The 19930-nt window shown below is 43.2% G+C and overlaps 1 protein-coding gene across 6 annotated transcripts in view; it reads right to left on the bottom strand.

The window, feature by feature from the left end:
* The window catches only part of CADM1 (cell adhesion molecule 1), a 287449-nt gene that overhangs the window by 16691 nt on the left and 250828 nt on the right, over window positions 1-19930 (bottom strand). For 2 of the 6 annotated variants that reach the window (XM_077919463.1, XM_077919461.1), the window contains 2 exons: window positions 12785-12817; window positions 442-495 (listed from right to left, as the gene is read on the bottom strand). The exons of 2 other annotated variants lie outside the window; for them this stretch is intronic. In XM_077919463.1, coding sequence (XP_077775589.1) covers window positions 442-495; window positions 12785-12817 — 87 coding nt within the window. The remainder of the gene's footprint in view (window positions 1-441; window positions 496-12784; window positions 12818-19930) is intronic. 2 more of the 6 variants (XM_077919466.1, XM_077919462.1) reach the window with 1 other exon arrangement.

The following is a 19930-nucleotide window of genomic DNA, read 5'->3' as shown; positions in this document are numbered from 1 at the left end:
CACACAAACCTGGCATCCTTAAGTGTTTTACAAATGCAACAAAATTTCAACTGAACCGTTCTCTAATTAGGATTCAAAAAAATTATTTCCAGCAACTGAGCTCACAGCAGCTACTAGACAACCTGTAATATAACTCGCGGCGCTCTACGCTCCCATCACCTCCCCCCCTCTCAAGTGCTGCTATACACGTTGGTAAATTCTTGTCCTTATCAAGCGATTGGGAGGAGGAAAAGCCCAACGGCAAGAGGGGAGAGGAGAGGAGCAGCCATTCTGAATAATGGGCCTCTGCATCTGATTAGCTGCGATTCTGCCGCACAGCAATTGCACAATGGATTTTTGTTTCGTTTTGTTTTAAAGCAGCCAGGATGCAAACAAGGTGGAAAGCAAACAAACCCACAGACTGAACAACCACATTGGCTTAACCTAAGAACTAGCCCTTACCTGAGAGATCCCCATAGTCCAGCTCTTCGGCGGAATTTGGCAACTGAGTAAAGCCTTACAAGTAAAAACAAACTCATTTTTCTTTGTGTTCCTCAAGGGATGAGAAAACAAAACACTTAAGAACAGAGGATGAATTTCTCAGGGAAAAGAATAACGAAAGAAGTCAATCCCTCGGCATCTGACAAAAGCTTTTTGCTCAGATTAGCTTGCAAACGAGGCTCTCCAATCAGTTAATATATTTTGGGGTGGTTTTTTGTTTTGTTTTTGCCTCTTTTAAACCAAACAACCAATAGACTGTCAGAAAGATGTCTAGGTCTGCACCATTGAAAACACATGAAACATGAACAAAACATTCAGAAACCACTCATTCATAACTGCATGCAAAAACAAGTCCCTCCCCCACCAAACATTAATTGTTAAATTTTCTGTATCACTTTCGTTTACAATTCTTGCTTTGATTATACACACACTTAAAATGCAAACATTTTTCCAGCTTTCGGTGCACATTTTGGCAATGCTGGCTAAGACAGTCTATTGTCAATGTACAGCAGCCTGCCCCAAACTGGCGCTCTCCAAATATTTTAGATGACAGCTCTCATCAGGCTCAACCAGCATGGCTGTGCTCCCATCAATCCCATTATCACCTAAATGGTCATACTGGCTGGAGCCATTGGGAGTTGCAGTCCAAAATTCAAATTCAAAATCCGAAGGGCACCAGGTTGGGGAGTCAGATTCAGGACTATCTTGAAGTGCTCTTTTCAAAACTACAGCAGCAGCACATGGAGATTGAGAGTTGTTGCAGTTTCATTTTAAAATATTCTGGCGTGATCTGTTTTATGGAAAGCCATCTCAAAGTTGACAATGCAGCGAGGCAGAAACCCCTGCCTGGAACTTTCTTCTCGGCAAAATCTGTTGGCAAAACATGATGTTTGGTTTTTACAGCTGCCACTTTTCAATTTGTTTTTTAAAAAATGATTCATTTGCGGGAAAGTTTGGGTGCTTCTCAGCCAAAGGCTGCAAGGAGATGGCAGTTGATGGAGAAAGCTGGGTGTCACATGAAGTCCCATTGCCTTTTGCTACCGATGGTGTGTTTTTTTATACCAAAAAACTGCACTGGAGAGAGAAGAGAAGAGCAGCAGCAGCAGCAGCAGCAGCAGCAGCAACAACAACAACAACAACAACAACAACAACAACAACAACAACAACAACAACAACAACAACAACATGGGAAGAGACTCCTTGACCCTATTCCTACTTGCTGTCTCTTTCCAACAGCAGCCCCCCCCCCCCCGATTTCTTTCCTACCATGAGGAAGGAGTGTGTGAAACATAGATTTAGAGAGGTTGTTTTAGAACTGGGAAATGGCCAGAGGGTAGTAGATGCATGCTCTCCTTACACTGCTCAGGCTGACAGGCTGCAAAGGATAATTGTGGTTTTGGTTTTTTTAAAAAATGTGAAGTAAAACACTTTTTCCTCTGTGTAATGTCTAGCTTGGCTCTAAAACAGTTTTTGCCAACCTAGTGCCCTCCTGGTGTTTTGGACTACAACTTCCATCAGCCCCAGTCAGCACAAGTGTCATAGTCCAAAACAATTGGAAGGCACCAGTTTGGCAAAGGCTGTTCTAAAGAATACTTGCTATCCAATGACTGATTGCCAATGTAAAACCGGCTTCCAAAACCACCTGTTATACAACACAGCACAGTCAAAAAATTAATTTTAAGATGCAGAGTGCCAAGCTACTACTTGCCCAGATTTGAGCTGGTACCTTCCCCCCCCCCCAAAAAAAAATAAAAAAATATCTGGGCTGCAGTTGCTGAATTGCCCTGTTAAGATTGAACAGGAGTCTGAATGCTAATCGGAAATAGGTAAGGATCTGTGGGTAGTTGGGAACACAGCTTCTGTGATGCTGGAGAAAACACACTGACATTTTACTGTGAAGGAGCCACTATCAATTGTGTCAGCTGCTTTAACTTGTAAACAATAGCTTGCGGGTGCTTCTGTTAATAGCTAAACTGTGCACATTCTCATAGCAAAGGAAGAGCTGCTGGCCTTACAAACTTTGATGGAGAATGTCATTTGCAAGTAAAAGAAAGGTGTGTACTAAGCTTCCCTCTCTGAGTGGGTAAGTTTTGTTTTGTTTTGGTCCTCCCCCCCCCCCCCCCAGGATGCAAAATTCCATGCGCCTGAGGAGGTATAATTACTGTAAATCACGGTAGGCTTTCCTTGCCTAGCTGTAAGGTGAAGAGTGTTCAGGCACACATTTACCTGTACGCCTGAGCTGCGAGTGGCCCTGACTAAGCTATGCCTTCCGCCGGCCACATTAATGAAACTGTCACACACTGCAGCTCTGGGGCTTGTGGGGATACCTTTGCAACTTCATCTCTTTGCAGTTTTTAGGTGGGAATGAATAACTGCTATCTCTTAGGGAGACATCGCAGGTCGAGGCTGTGAACTTCCCTAAGGAGGCTTAGCTCACTGCACAAAGATAAAGGGGACCCAGAATTGGTATATTAGTGTATTTGGTTAGTATATTTGCATAAACGTTTGCTTTAGCTTGACTGGAATAGAATTATGTTGAGATGTATTCACCATAACCCTGGAAAGTCCCACACTAGAGATGCATGGGGAGTCAATTATAAATATCCAAATATAAAGGTCAATGGACATGGTCCACTGGAAACGTCTCGGGTGCAAGCTCAGTGAAAGAAATGGGATTTTGCTAACAGCACAAGTGTGCCATTGAATGCACATTTGCAACACCTCTTTCCAATCAAGTTGACGCAAGTGTAGCTCCCAGTGAATTGCGCCCATTGTGGAATTGAGGTGTGTCAGTGTTCATAGGTTGCCACTGTTTTTGTCCAGGTTGGGGGGGGGGAGTTTGGCTCTAGAAAATATTTGCACTAATGCAGTGTGTCAGCAGCAATCTGATGTGAATTAGGCGCTTCTAACCCGCCCTGCACCCAACCAAATAATTGGGTCTGGATTGTAACTAGATTGTGCATTTGTGTGTAGAGACTGCAGCTGGCTGATAATCACCAAGTCAAGTGGACACTACTGATAAAATTATATGCTGAAGGAAGAAATATTACTGATTAGTGACAACAAACATGCCTTTGAAGCCACTACTGGAATTCAGAAGACTGCATCTCTGGGCCCTAAGGTCACACTTGTAGTACAAGAATGCAAGCTGACTCCTCAAAAGCATCATTTAGAAAGCTATTTTTATCTCCTCCAATCTGTTTCTTTTCAGAGGATTTTCTTCTTTCACTTAAAGAAAACCTTGTTTTCTGAAAAGTAAAAAGGCCAATGCTGAATTTTTTATGAAGCAAATGGTCTTTTATTTCCCCCGCCCACTCCACAAAGGAAACTGATCAGTTCAACTAGTCCATTTATATCAGAATCCCAGTAGACTTAAAAATGTCACCGAATGGCATTCTTAGTAGTCAAGAAACATGAGAACAATTATGTCTTGGTTTCTTCTCATTATACTTCCCATTTGGCTTTTAAAATATTTTATTCTTCATTTTTGATTAGGAAGCATTCCCATTTTCCTGCAAATTCTCTCTCTCTCTCTCTCTCTCTCTCTCTCTCTCTCTCTCTCTCTCTGTGTGTGTGTGTGTGTGTGTGTGAAATGAGAGTTAACTTTCCGACTGCATGCAATTGTTCAGTCACTTGGAATTAAAGAAGCTGGAATCAGTTGCATAAGAACAGCAACTGTCTAAATGTGTACTTGTGTCTAATGGACACTCTGCTTTCCTTTCCAAGACTTGTATTTGCACAACACAACTGCACACTGCTTCCTAAATTGATTTCCAGAGCAGCAAACACAATTTTTAAAATAAATAAAATAAGCTTAGAAATACTACTCTAAAGGTCGTCTCATGGATAGGTCTGGAGAACAGTTATGCACTACAAACTTAATCCAGAGGGGAGTCTAAGGTGCTGAATCATGTCTGGATAACAGTGTGCCATTTGGAAGAATAGTGTCAAAAGGCAGGATACAAATCTGAATAAAATGAAATTGACAGAGGGGCATTTTGGAATTCCTTGTTATTATCTAAGTGTTGACTAAATGGAATTGTAAAAAATAATCAGACACTGATCCACAGTTGTTTATGTCCATTAAAGTTTGCTATAAATGATGTGAGTAGCAACACCCCTACTTTATTTACATTATGAATATTAAGGAGAGGAGGGCATTCACCTAAGACAAATTCTGTTCCCTTGTACAGAGAAGCCTTGATTAGTCATGTCTTTCACAACACATTTCTTGAGTTACTCAAGATGGTTCCAGAAGGATAACAGGGTAGGTCAGTGGATACATTTTCTCTGAAGGTAGACAGATATTTTACTGCCACATTTGATAACCGAGGGGCTCAAATAAGATGCATGGTTATATAGTCTAAGCTCACAAGTAAAATTGTTTTAATTTATATTCCAATATATGTATAATTACTGCTTGGACACTTTAATCATAGCAAGTTTCACTCACGATACCCTCCACCCTGTCAGATGCTGGTTAGAGGAGTCCTGCACAATATTTCCCCTAATTATATAGTGAGTTCAATCTACATTATGGCTGAAAAGATCCCCTAAAGGTAAAGGTAAAGGGACCCCTGACCATTAGGTCCAGTCGTGACCGACTCTGGGGTTGCGGCGCTCATCTCACTTTATTGGCCAAGGGAACCGGCGTACAAGCAGAGCACAGAAACGCCGTTTACCTTCCCACCGGAGCGGTACCTGTTTATCTACTTGCACTTTGATGTGCTTTCCAACTGCTAGGTTGGCAGGAGCAGGGACCGAGCAACGGGAGCTCACCCCGTCGCAGGGATTCAAACAGCTGACCTTCTGATCAGCAAGTCCTAGGCTCTATGGTTTAACCCACAGCGCCACCCCTACTCAGTGCCTAACCAAAAAAAGGAGCAATGTAAGTTAGTAAGATGCAAATATAAAATTATTTTACAACTTTATTTTTAAAGAGCATTTGCCTTAAATCAATCATATTCTCCAAGGAATTGGGAGTAAATCAGTAACCTCTCTTTGATTACATTGTCACCAGGCTGTTGCTCCCCTGCTTCTTTTTATTAATTGGGTTGTTTTTAATAACTGTTTTCTTTTATGTATGATATTTTGTGCTTTGTTGGAAACTGCCTTGAGATCACATTGACATGATGAAGGGCTGTCTACAAACTGGAGAAATAGCAATAAACAAATGCATTTCCCCTCTGTTTTGCAATGTATATTGAACCATACTATGTCATTCAGAAGCCGGTTTGTCTTGGTCTGTGGCAATGGAAGGTATTGCTTGGAGGCACTAGGTTGTTTAATTTCACACCTCTCTCTTTTATTATTGTGCTTGAAATATGATTTTTTACCGCTAATTTTTGTATGCAATGGTATTTCTAGTAAAATTTGCAAGGTTTTTGTCCTGAATTTTCATGTCTCTCAGAGGATGAGTAATTGCTCTCCCAGATGAATCTACACAATCTTTAAGACTTGCAAAATAAGACCCTGTGCCCTGCTCACATGCACACTTTAGAAGCCAATATATATTTTTTTTTGGGGGGGGGGGGGAGGGAAGGTGCCAGTACTGTGTGAGTAAAAAGGTAAAGGTAAAGGGACCCCTGACCATTAGGTCCAGTTGTGACCGACTCTGGGGTTGCGGAGCTCATCTCGCTTTATTGGCCGAGGGAGCCGGCGTACAGCTTTCGGGTCATGTGGCCAGCATGACTAAGCCGCTTCTGGCGAACCAGAGCAGCACACGGAAACGCCGTTTACCTTCCCGCCGGAGTGGTACCTATTTATCTACTTGCACTTTTGACGTGCTTTAGAACTGCTAGGTTGGCAGGAGCAGGGACCGAGCAACAGGAGCTCACCCCGTTGCGGGGATTCGAACCACCGACCTTCTGATCGGCAAGTCCTAGGCTCTGTGGTTTAACCCACAGCGCCACCCGCGTCCCATACTGTGTGAGCACAGTCAGTCAGAAAAAAAGCACTGAGCGTACTCACGACAACTTGCCCTCCATCCCTGAACATCTGCATCCAGTGTCTTCATACAGAAGTTAAATACAGCACTGGGGACAAAATTGTACCCAGCTGTACATCACAGCACAAAGACCATGGAGCCAAAACAGTCTCCCAGTTCTACTCTTTGCACATGACCCTGGAGGTAGGAACTGAACCACAGTGCCCATAACAGTGCCCATAAGACCCATCCCACAGAGCCAGTCGGTCCCTGAGAATACCATAGTCAATGGTATCAAAAGTCGCTGAGATCAAGAAGCAGAAGCAGTCACACTCTGCCTGTCCCACTCTTGATATAGGTCATCCACCAGCATGCCAAAAGCTGGTTCAGTCCCAGAATTTGTTCACCTGATATTGCTGCTTAATGTTTTGCTGCTGCTGCTGCCTCTCTTTAATCTGATGACTGTTTTAGTAGTTTTTTTTGTTTTATCATTTGTCATTTTTATCATTTGTCATTTGTTGTTGTGAGTCATACTGCAGGCTGAAAAGTAGTAGACAGATGTTTAATTTTTTATATATATAAAAAAATGCTGCAGAAAAATTACACCCATCATCCTGCCATCTTAAATTGCCAGTTATTTATTTCTTATTCTATTGCTGTCACACTTGTGATTTCAAACGTAGCTAGCCAAGATTTTTGCTTGGTGAATATTTTCTTATTGAGCCAATCCTGGACCACGTGAGAAGAGGGCAGAGACAGCACAGACTTCTGGGCTAAGACAAAGGAATAATTGCTGCTTCCAAAAAATAATAGTTTTCAGGCTCTTTAGTGACTGCCGATGCTGTTCCCCTTTGATACTGCTGTGGTTTTTCTCTCTCTTCTATTTCAATAACCGTTATATATATTTTAGCATGTCTTCAGATGTGGGCAGGCTGTTCTACATAGCTTTCTGTTCCATTTGAATGGTTGGGCAGCATGCTTACTTCAGAGGAGCCACAGAGCACTACTTTAGGTTGTGTTTGTGTGGGTGTACAGTCTAACTCACCACGTGGATCCTGCATCCCACTCACTTCCTGGGCTCGTAGGTCTGCTTTATCAACTTTGAAAAAGACATGGATTGCCCATATCTCCCTTGGGATATGTTGCTCCCAGTTTAAATGATATGACTGCTGAAACCCAATCTCCAGACTGAATTGCTGTTGAAAAGATGCTCCATTTGAGATGTCCCTAAAGCTGGTCAACTGCATCTATAACCTGAAGGCCACTATAATTCTCTCTCTCTCAATTTTTGTAACAGCACATGTGTGTGCATTGCAATGCTGCACAATGTCTGAACTTCAATGCAATGCATACATTTAACAACTGGCATATGGTTTCTGTTTCAGATGAACCAGGAAGGAGGAGAAAACGGAGGGTTCAAAGCGTTCTACTGGAGATGTTAGCATTGGGGTCAACATAGCCACTGGCGCACTCCAGGTACTGTTGGAATACAGCTTGAATCATCCTTGACCACTGGCTATGTTGGCTGGGGCTGAAGGGAGCTGGGGTCCAACTTCTGCAGGGCATTATGTTGGTTATCCCTGTGCTAGTAAATACACATTCACTTCATTTTTTTTAATAAAAAAGGCAGTGTAATGTGGCCATGACTGTGTGTGTGTGTGTGGGGGGTGTTAAACCCACTAGAGAACTTATTGTGAAGTTGTTCAGAAGCACTTGTCCTGGGGAATTAGCATCACACTCGGAAATATTTGAGAGCAGCATTTAACATCCTAACTCTGTCTGAACTGCATTATTGAAATGCATATCTGATTTAAAAACGACACTCTTCTGCTCTTCCTTTCTCTGGTAAGTGGTTCACTGGGGAATAAAGGGCATTGTTAGCATCGTTAGCCAAAATAGGGTAGGTGTACTCTCAAGTCAAGCTTTGTAGGACAAATTCTTGGAATGACTTTTTTTTAGGATAGATAGGATTAAAAAAATCAAATCTCCAAAAATAGCAAGGGGTTGGCTTGTAGGAATCATTTGGTCCACCTCTCCAGCACGTGCAGCTGTCCTGCTTTGTTCTACTGATTTAGAGAACAGAAACTTTCCAAAAGGCATCTGCACTGCAAGGTGAAAGTTAAAAGGGAAATAGGATTCTTGAAAAAAGGCACTGAAGTGCAGCCAAAGCCAGAGCCCCAGCATCAGCCACGAACAGCATGCTGTTATTAGAATTCTGATAATGAATGCAGAAGAGTGGGGGGAGGGGGGAAGCAAACCTGGAAACCCGCAAGTTAAAGATCTCAGCTTTATATGCAGTTGGAAGAGTTAAATGCTCGTGCTTTAAACTTGCCCATGCATAGCTGCTGTTAAGTCCTGCCTTGTGAGAAGAGAGATGGCGGGAGGTCGCTATAGTTTTGCATGCAGACAAACTCCTCCCCCCCCCTCCAGTCCTTTCGGATACACTCCAAAAAAATTCATGGAGTGATCAAGCACCTCCCTGATATCGAAAAGCAGCCTGTGTCCTCAAATGAGACTTTGGGTATTGGGCCTTCCACTAGTGTTTTAATTTGAAATTTTTATTTTTGGAGGCAAATCCATCTGGTTTGACAGGTTACCCATCATGCCCATCATGCATTTCTCACCATCCACAGACATGCTCACTTTCATTTGGACATTGTTCAGAACAAAATGGCCAAGACACAAGAAATATCTGGTCAACTTCATACACACGCTGGCAATGCAAGCTTGGAAGGAAACCACAAAGAAGCTTCAATGGGGGAAGGGCAACCTTGACAAAGAAGGGACGCCAAACGAACCAGGATCTTTTATTATTACTTTAAGGCAGAAAGCATATCACAGGTCAATTTGCCTGACATGCCTAGGAATTTATTTGTTCAACAACTTTCTCATCTCCAGCTTGGAAGTTATGGGGCGCTTGCAGTCAATATGCTGACCATTTTCAATGCACAAGGCATTTCTGGCTAAATATCTGATCTGTTCCCCAGTTTACTTTGGGCTATATTAAGGCTAAAGTTGACTTGATTTGTGGGTCTTGTATACCTCTAAAATGTGTGCATGTATGTGTGTGTTCTTGCATCATTAATAGTCCACTTTCCAAAATATTTTCCAACTATCTTTCTAATGAGTATCAGCTATCTAATGGGCCGAACAGTGTTCAAGTGTACATATTAGTAATTACACTGAAATTATTTAGTGAAATTAACTTATGCAACCTGTGACTTCAAGTGCAATGACCTCAAAATATTAGTTTTATTTATTTTAAAGATTAGGGATACCCATACAACATTCATGCCTCTGTTTCCTTAGAACAAAAGCTACAGTTTCCTCTTTGGGCAGCAACAACTGAATATCTAATTCATTGTTTTGTTTTGTTTTGTCCCAGCTTTTACTTTTGTAAAACTCTTGTTCTGGAATTCTTTCCCCATTACCATAATGTTTTCTTTACAAGTTTTCAGATGCTTCTGTCATTAATGGTGGTCTCAATGGAACCACACAACCAATAGGACCTCAGTAAGTCTTAAATATCTTTTTGTTTGCATAGTGCTAGCAATCGTGGCAAGTGGATACAAGGTGCTTCATAATGGTTCATCTATGCTGGTACTGTCAATCTTAATGAGTCTTGAGTACAACTGAGACCCTTGGTTCATTTAGGCTGTTACTCTCCACCCTCAAATCCAATCTAGCTTGTGGCTTCTGTGACTGAAATGTTGCTGACATAAGAGTGGACAATGGGATGGGGGCGGATTAGCCAATTCTCCAGACTTCATCATTTATTTCAGTAGCAAGTGAGTCAGGACTAATGCTCAATTATAAACCCATCACTAATAATTGTTTATTAGCAGAAGGTAGCTTTAGCTGCTACTATGGGCCTGAAGCAGCAGACATACAGAGCTTTAACACTTCAGTGACAGTCAAAAGGTTTCAGTTAAAATGTCTACTCGTTGAGCCAAAATTCCTAATAGTATGATAATTAGAAATGTAGAGGCAAACAGAATCAAGCTAATTCCAGTGGGATTTTATCAATTTATAGTGGGCTCTTCAGTCTGCAACTCAACTGCTGAGTATGAAAATACAACATGCAGACTCTCTTAGGCCAAATAGACATCCAAGATGTGTATTTGTCTAATATGCTTTGTCATCTCTTCCTTCAGCATTTGCTGAAAACTGATGATTTGAGAAGGCTGACTTTGGAATTTCGAAGACTTCCTTCCCACACATGTAGAATACAGAGAAACAGGACAGCAGGACTATGTGCAGGAATGTTTCACGTCCATGCTGCTAACGCCTTTGGTGCATGCACTGTGCCCCAACTGCACATGACTGGGGACTTCTAACATGGTGGCAGCCATGTCTGATAACAGTGGCTGCTATCCTGAAAAATGTTCAGGCAGGCAGATACCAGTTCCATGTCTCTGCAATGACAGGCCCTCAACATATTATGTCCATCTCTATTAGGAGCATGCAGAGTGAAGACACTGGGCATGCTCACGTAATTCCCAAATGGCAACTGCAAAGGAAGACCTGGCACCCTACGCAACAAGGAAATCTGTTTTACATTAAACTAAGGTAAAGGTAAAGGGATAAAGGGACCCCTGACCATTAGGTCCAGTCATGGCCGACTCTGGGGTTGCGGCGCTCATCTCGCTTTATTGGCCGAAGGAGCTGACGTGCAGCTTCCGGGTCATGTGGCCAGCATGACTAAGCCGCTTCTGGCAGCGCACAGAAACGACGTTTACCTTCGCGCCGGAGCGGTACCTATTTATCTACTTGCACTTTGACGTGCTTTTGAACTGCTAGGTTGGCAGGAGCAGGGACTGAGTAGCGGGAGCTCACCCTGTCGCGGGGATTTGAACCTCCAACCTACTGATCGGCAAGTCCTAGGCTCTGTGGTTTAACCCACAGCGCCACCCGTGTCCCACAATAACTAATATTGTTATTTATTAGATTTCTATACCACCCTTCATCCAAAGGTCACAGGGCAGTTCACAATATAAAAACACAATGATAAATACCGCAATAACGAGCAAGAACAATTACCCTCCCCATTTAAAAGGCCATAGATTGTTTAATTAGCCAAAGGCCTGGGAGAAGAGGAATGCTTTCGCCTGGCACCTAAAGAAACGTAATGAAGGTGCTAGGCGAGCCTCCTTGGGGAGGGCATTCCAATGTTATAGTGTCATGAAGAATTTGACCTAGTAGACCCCTTGTGAACCTTTGGATTATGTATGAATTGGATAGCCAATTACGAATTGCACAATAACCATAATGTGATGTTTGTTACAGAAGTCTCCCTCAAGGCTGATAAAATAGATTGGGAGTGAGTGAACTTTAAAAGGATATCGGGTGGCAAAGACCGGGGAAGACCCCAGTCTCAAACTCAGAGCTGCTCACAAGCAAAGCCAATGTACGGCCTTCTGTAAGTTACTGAACTCCCACTCCCGCCAGCCAAGCAAATGGCCAGGGTTGATGGGAACTGTAGTCCAACAACATCTAGAGGACACCATGTCGACTCTTTCACTCAGGGCAATCATTCCAATAAGTTTCACCAAGTCTTGTGCTTCTTAAGAAAAAGACAGGGTGCACTTTTAGCAATAAGGTTATGGGTTAAAATTTAGTCAGGTAACTGGAATTTGTATATTAAAGTTATTTTATCAACCCAGTTGCTAGTCTGTGATACTGGGTCCTACTTTAAAATCTGGGGGACGTGGAAGCTGTCAAGCTGTTTGAGGGAAGAGACGCAAAACAGGTGAGTGGGATGAGCCTGCTCGTCTGTTCTGACCATGGCCAGGGAGAGCCCGTTGCAGTGGAGCATGTGTTTGGAAGCTTGCTAATGAAAGGCTTCCTGGTGACCTATGACACGACAGATTACTCCATGGAACTGCCTCAGCATACTAAATGTCTTATGCCTCTCTTGCATACCTGAGAGATTCCCTGGGAATGGCAGGCATTACAATTAAAACAACATTTGGGCCACAATTTCCAAAGCCAGATTCCTCTGGAATGTTTCGTTCCGACTGTCGGAAATACTGGTTGCTGAAATGCAGCCATTCCTCTTGTTCTGCTCTGATATGCCTGCTGTTTTTGCTGGGTTTGGGGAATATCTGGATGCCCAGGCCTGCTACAATTGAATGCTAAATTCGCAGCAGAAATGACAAGGCTAGACATCCCTTCGAGTCTTAAAAATCATGGCATATTTATGAGATCAGTCCACTTGAAGCATTAGTCCTCCAACCCCCTAAAAAAAAACAAAACTTTATCTCTGGCTCCCTCATTTCTCTGCCCGCCCCCTCCGCCCCTTGCCTTTCCTCCCAGGCTTGCCTTGCCACTCAGCACAGCGCTGCTGAGAGAAAAGATAAACAGGAATGCAATACCAACCGTGAACTGCCGGTTCTGTCGTCGCCGTTGTGTCTACACACGGGAACAGAGGTTTGGAGGAAGGGAAGAAACAGGAGGAACAGCATGCAAAAAAAGGGAAATGGAAAAAATGGAACAGATAATATATGAGCAAGCTTTCAAAGAACATTGCGTGACAAGCAATAATAAAATGAAAGGCAAAAAGCATTTGAAGTGAGTTGCACTGTTTTAAAGAGACATGCCTTGAGCTTAAAAGCTGTGAGCCTGAGGGGGGGGGTGGGGTGGGGAACCCTTGTTTGCTTTGGTTCTGGAGATTTGCCAGCAGGGATGCTTTCTGGTGGTCAAGAGTTAGGGAGACATGCAAAGTGGGGAGAAACACCAGAGCCACCTGCTCCGTGGGGAAGTGAGAACAGGGACATCAAAGGGCTCCAGGGCAAGCAGAGGCAAGTCTTGAAGAAGCTTTCATACATTCAAACATTGCCTTTGCAAAAGACATTCCCTTCTATGTGGGAATGCCAGAGGAGTCAGTGCATTACCTGGCTGCCGGGGTCTCCTTTCCCTTTTGTCATGCACAAAATACCTGTGGATGCTATGCAACATTCTGCATCCACCTGATCCCGGGGAATACCAATGATAGGAAGTCTCCCAAGAATGAATGCATACAACACCATTGCATTCACGCTGCAAAACAGGTCATCATTGAGGAGGTAGCCTTGCCTCTAGCAAGTCATGCATAGTTTAGATAAAGAGATACATATATAAAGACGACAGAACAGATTCCATCTTTGCAAACTGAAGAAAAGCTTTCTGCAAAGATCACAATCTCTAGAGAGTGCTCTGTGGACCAGATACTGAGAAGAACTGCGAATGTTTCCACAAGTTTCCTGTTGCTTGGGATGTAACTAGAGAAATGAAAGGGCACCCCAGTTCTAGCAGACTGTGCCGTTCTGGGTTCATTTTAATAGCACGTAGAATACAAGCATGACAGACTCCAGTGCTTGTGGAACTAAGTGGGTTGCCAAACGTACTCCTACCTTAGGGCTGTGAATGCACCAAAGAGAGGAACATTCCTAGATGGGACGTCCTCTGGCAGCCTTGCCCTCTGAAGCTTTACTGAGGGAGCCCAGTCCCGGTCTCAGGTGTCTCTTTGGGTGTAGAGGATGCTATGTATTCTCCATGTACCTCGCTGGAAAAGGTCTTCCCTACCTTCCTAAGTCTTGGGTTTCTGGACCTTCTGAAGCATCCCCAAAGGGTGTAAAGAGTTCTTATTCAAAGACTATTTGTATATGTCAAAACATACGTTAGACATATTGCTTTTGCCTAGTTTTGCCCACAGTTCAGCCATGACAACAAAAATTATCACATAAATCAGCTAAGCCTTCACTTGTTCAGCAACATTAGAATCCTAGGGTGGGCGGGAGTAGAGAACATTTCTTTTTTGGGGGGTTGAGGGACTAAGGTTGCTTTCCTCCATGGGTAAACCAGCACCCATGAGTGAACCCACCCCCTATTCTCTCTCTGGGGGGCTGGGGCTTGCCTTCAACAGGGACAGACCCTGGAAGGAAAGTTAATTCACTGGAAGAAAGATGCTTGAAGTTGTTTCAGGCAAAGGCGTTCAACTTCTTTTCTACTCTCCCAACTTCCGTCACACTGCAGAAAATATGGTTATGCGCACGGCTAGCACGGAAACGAAGTGAGCTGCTTGAGGATGGACAGATTGCTCTGTCCCTCTCCAGACAGCTTGCTTGGATTCCATGATGAGCAGCATGAAGAATGTTATGCCACGCTAGCCATAGGATCAGTGCTGGACATGCAGCCCCTTCCCTAAAGGTCAGAAGAGTGGGCAGGGGGCTGTGGAGGAAAGTCTTGTGGGCAAGATCCAGCTTGTGAGCTAGCACTCTGCCATCTGTGCTGGAGGAGTTGGACATAAAGGGTCCTGTCCCCCTTTCCATTTCAGCAACAAACTGATATGCTTTTATGAGGCGGCTGTTCTGGGAGCAGCTCGAAAAGTGCTAAGTGTTCAGAGTTTCTGCAGCGCAGCACAAACAAGGCCATTTACCTCAAAAGAAGGTTTGGGAGGTTCCTCTTTAGTTCAGCACAGGCAATGTTTAAATGAACAAAAGAATAGCTCTCTACAAGACTCCACAACATGTAATTGAGCTCATAAACTACCCTAGAACTTGGGCTTTTTTATTATTACAGAAGACAAGCCCATGGAGGTGTTTCTCCACAGTTGACATGCCACCTTCAGAATCCAGAGAGGGCCAGACTTTCCACTTAATAGAAAGCAGGGGCCATTTCCCCTTTGCAATCAAACAGAGGACAATGCATACTTAACTTTCCAGAGCAAGGGTTAGACAATAATAATAATAATAATAATAATAATAATAATAATAATAATACAGGTACATAATCCACATGGGGGGGAAATACATGATACTTACAGGCTGGCACATTTTAAAATATTGAAGGAAAAGCAACACCCCCTTGCACAATTGAAATAGGTGTTTTATCAAGATTTATATGACAGCAATTCACCTATGGCACATCTTATCCTCCATTCTAACACAGATAGTTTTCCACTTTGCAATCCAATCTAACACACAGTTCAGGACCACCAAGCTCCTGTTCTCACATTGGGAGCTTTGGCAAAATTAAAGCATCAAAAATGCTTGACAGGTAATGAAACAGAAGTTTGAGGCCTGCCCCTTTCATCCTCAATTGCATGGCCTACAATGTCTCATTTTAACTGGTGGGGGATTCAAAGGTGTAAAGGAAAGGTCAGAGGGGATGCTAGGATTAAATTGGATGAGCTGTGTGTTAACGCCTGAAATTTCATGCTCTCCCCAGAATAATCGACTAACCTTTTTCCTCTGTGTGTCTGCTTATGTATGGGGGAAATTATGTGAACTTCCGGTTCAAAATTAAACCGTGCTGAAACCAGAACTTCTGCTCATATGCTGGAAAAAGATTATTAGTCAAGGAACAGTGTTCCGTGTGGACAGTGCAGCTCGCTTTTCCCATCCAGGGACAGAGATCAGCAGGTAACAAACAAACAAAAATGAAACACAAAGTTCTCAAGCAGTTAAAAGGCGAACAAATATTCAAAGTCAAACAACATCATGTTGGCTGCAGCTGGAATGGCAAAGTTATGATTAGCAGATGGGCTGGGTGATCACAGCGGGAAATAAAGCAGTTAATGATTAAAAGGTGCACTGCCTCGAAGTCCAACTCAGTCTAGGCCATCTTCCCAAATGAGCTCCTGGTTTAGCAATGGCATTCATGCTGATATATATATATATATATATTCTTAAGGCACTTTACAGTGATGTCCAGGAACAAATGGCTTCATTTTCAAAAGCAGAAAGTAACACATAGAAGAAGAAGAATGGTTTCCCCATTCCACCCCACCCCACTTTGAAAGGAGGAGGAATTACCACCTGATTTGTCTCCTTGGGGTAAAAACACTAAGGAACAGATCAAAAATAATCTGCCAGAAATTCTGTAGGTCCCACAAGTGACAGAGGGGACAAAAGGAGTCTATTTGCTAACAATACTATGGCATATCCTGTCCACAAAGCCACTAGTTCATGTAAAAACAACAACACAAGAGTGAATCAATTGTCTGTCCGGTCTTAAAGAGCAGTGACAAACTTAAAATTTGCTGAGGATGTGGAGTAAAAATAATAATAGAAGCATGTCCCCCATTTCTCAGCATCTCCCTTCTTTCCCTCCCACCACCCCATCTATATGTATACCAACTATGTGTTTGCTTTTCAAATATAATCCAAACATTGTAACTGGGGAAAGAGTGGCCCAGCTGCAGGAAAACTGCATTCTAAGTATCAAGTTGCTTTTTATCTCAAGTGTTAGAAACTCTTTATAATAAAAATAAACATAACCAGATACCAAAGACATTAAATATTTTGTCATGGATGATGTTATCTTACAAAGTGGGGTGGAGGTGGCATTGTCTATCCCTTTGGATATCAGTCATTTAACATGGTCAATGTAAAACAACTACCCACCCCCCTAACAAGCCAGCCTCTGAGACAGCTGGGCAATATTAAGTTGAAACAGTGGCATTCAAACTCCTCGGTGGCACATTCTAATCCATTCAGATGGCTTCTCTCCAACTTAAAATTGTTCACTGAGTGTGACAGACTGGGGGGTTTAAAAACTAATCCATAAAATTAGTCCGCAGTCTCTAACAGAATGGGTTCCGTAAATGAAAATCCAAGGACAGTTTTTTTTAAAAAAAGTCCTAAATCTGTTGCCAGCCTATAGAATCTAGGCAACTTAACTGCTCCTGCTTTGAGAAACTATGCTTTCCCCCAGAGTAGTAACTGTTTGTATAATTATCACCTACCTGAGATGCCATGCTGCAATCAAAGCATGCTATTAAGACATAATCTTGCATTTATTTGTTTTTTTAAAAGAAGAAAAAGCGGGTAATTTGACATAGAATTTGCCCACAGAGCTGAAAGAGCTGCCATTCTGGGTCAAGATTATCGAGCTCAAGCACCCTATGGCTGGACAGGCATTTGCCCCTGGGATGCTTAGAAGAATGCATGATGGAAACAGATCTATAGGTGACTGTAAAAAGCAGGACACAGTCAAAATCTTCCATTTATTCCCACCTGCCTCAGCTCCTTCGATCTGCATTATGCTTCAGTTAAACTAGACAACTGCAGGATTTGCAGGGCAGAAAGAACACAGAAGCAGGGATGTAACAGGCCTAGACAGAGCGAGCGGAACCACCCTGAAAGGAAGGGGGCAGGAGGTGCCCTGTCTCACGCTGCTGCCGGAAGAAGAGCACACTATGCAAAACAGCACTTCCAAGCGAGAGCGTCGGAAGCGGCGTTTTGTACAGCGTCCTGCTTGTACTACACCCACGAGATAGCTTCATTTGCGGACCAGATGTTTCACAAAAATAATCAGGATCCGTTTAGTAGTTTTGTGTAGCATAGAAAATGATTTTTTGAAGCATGGAACTGCATATTGGGCAGAGATTTAACGCTTCATTCCACACAGCTCTCCATCCAGGCCTCCAGCCTAGTGAAATGAAGCATCCTTGAGTGAACATGCAAAAGCACCTTAGCGCTGGCGTTGGGGGAAACAAAAAGCAATTTTAATCAAAGGTCACCCAATCCCAGCCGGAATGTCTCCTGTGCAAGTCCCAACACAGCAAATAGGAGTTGCACAATGAACCTAGAAGAATTGTTCCCCCCCCCCTTTTTTTGCAGGGGAGAGGGGTACGAGGAAGCCAGTTCAGTGTACCCAACATTTGCTGTCCTCAGCAGCTGATCCAGGAGGACAGGTGGGACCAATCCTGTCGACACAGCTGACTGGCCAGAAGTGGGGTAGCAGAAGCCAAGGTAAACTGTACATTTCTTTTACAACTCCAGGAGCTTCCAGGTATGCTAGGAATGAAATGAGAAGCCATCAAAATACATGGAAGCTTAATATTACTCAAGCTGCATTTCCCCCTTCAATTCGAGAAGTTTTCTTTCAATGCATAAGTGAAACTGGTTTCCTCAGAGCATGGGCTTGATTCCATAAAAAGGAAAAAAATGCTCTTGCTGGTTCTTGGCTGTGCACTGGCAGCAGAAACCGCTTCTCCTACTTATTTCTTCCCAGGTGTTGGGGGCTCTACCTCCTCCTCTCTTCCCTTTTAATGTGGTCACACAGTGGATGAAAATGTCAGGAGATCGCAACATCAACTCTAAATTAACTTGACATTTTACCAGAGACACAAGGAAGCCTCCACAGAAAGCCAAGATGATACAATAAATAATTTGCGGGAACTGAAGGTTATGCCAGTCTGTGAAATGCTCCTGGGAACCAAACGTCCGTCTCGGGGGATGTACAAAGGCCACCTTTGCAGCCTTCACCAAGCTGGTGCCCTCCAGATGATTTGGACTACAACAGCCATCAGTCCCAGCCAGCAGGGGTGTCAGATGACCTCGGGGCTGATGGCAGCCGCAAACCAAACCATCTGGAGGAAACCAGCTTGGCCAACCTGCTGTGGAGAAGGAAACATGTTCCACACCGCAAAATTCAGTCTGGTAGAAGAACAGTGGTTGCTTCTTCTGAATTTCTGAAAAATGGGAAGGAGTGATTCCAAACATTTGCGTCCATTAAATATTTGTAGTGTAAATATGCACAAAAAACTCTCAAACAAATTTATCCACGTCTCACAACCAAAAAAGAAGAAGAAGCTTGAGTCAAAAGTCTGAAGCAAGGTTTTGATAACGCTAATGTGATTCTTCCCTTGTATATTGTGACAGTAAGCACCAAATTAAAGGTGACGTGAGCAGGTTTGGGCCTCCAATGAGTCAAATGCGGGGTTGTGTTGGGTCAAATATAAAATTTTAGACAGGCTGGCACTAATTTGATTTACAAGACATTCAAATACTTATTTTAGATCCTCGGGTGAAATACCTCAAGTCCTTTGCTGAAGTACATCTCTAAAAACATAGGGAAAGCCTGCAAGATGAAACCCAGGTGGGCCCATCTATTTCAGCATCTGGCAGCTAGCCACAGTGGAAGACCTGAAGTTCCCCAAAAGCCTGCAAGAAGTTCATGAAAGCAATAACTCTCTGCCACTGGTGCTCCTCTGCCACCATGCCCAATACCCAACGACAGACCAGTTGTCCTCCAGGAATTTGTCTAATTCTCCCTTTAAAGCTCATCTTGCAACAGCAGATTCCACAAATTAATGATGCATTGTCTGAATCTATTGCCCATTAATTCCACTGCATCTGTTGTTTAAAGTGGGGGGAGGAAGACTAGTACATGAACATTTTTGTAACCTTCTTGCTGTCTTAACACCACGCCATCTCAGTCTGGGTTTTGGTTTTTTTTAACGCCATAATGTTGTTTTACAGGAAGGAAAACAGATAACATGTTCAGGCTGTGAGTGAGAGTGAGTTTTGGAGGAATCACGAAGTTGCTTGTGATTGTGCTGGTGCCCCTGCTGAAGACATAATGGAATCTCCATCCTAGGCATGATCCAACATGCCAGTTCCAGCACTAGGGACTCCATAGGAAGATGCTGAAGATGTCTTTTGTTCTATTAGCACAGAAACCAAGAGACAAACAGGGGAGGCTGCAAGCCTATGCCTGCAGTTGCAACACATGCACAAGCACCAATGTACTTGGGTG

Source organism: Podarcis muralis, chromosome 15 (genome assembly GCF_964188315.1).
Source record: "Podarcis muralis chromosome 15, rPodMur119.hap1.1, whole genome shotgun sequence".
NCBI lineage: Eukaryota > Metazoa > Chordata > Lepidosauria > Squamata > Lacertidae > Podarcis > Podarcis muralis.
The sequence above is the reverse complement of the archived record's forward strand: the minus strand, read 5'-3'. Positions and strand labels throughout refer to the sequence as shown.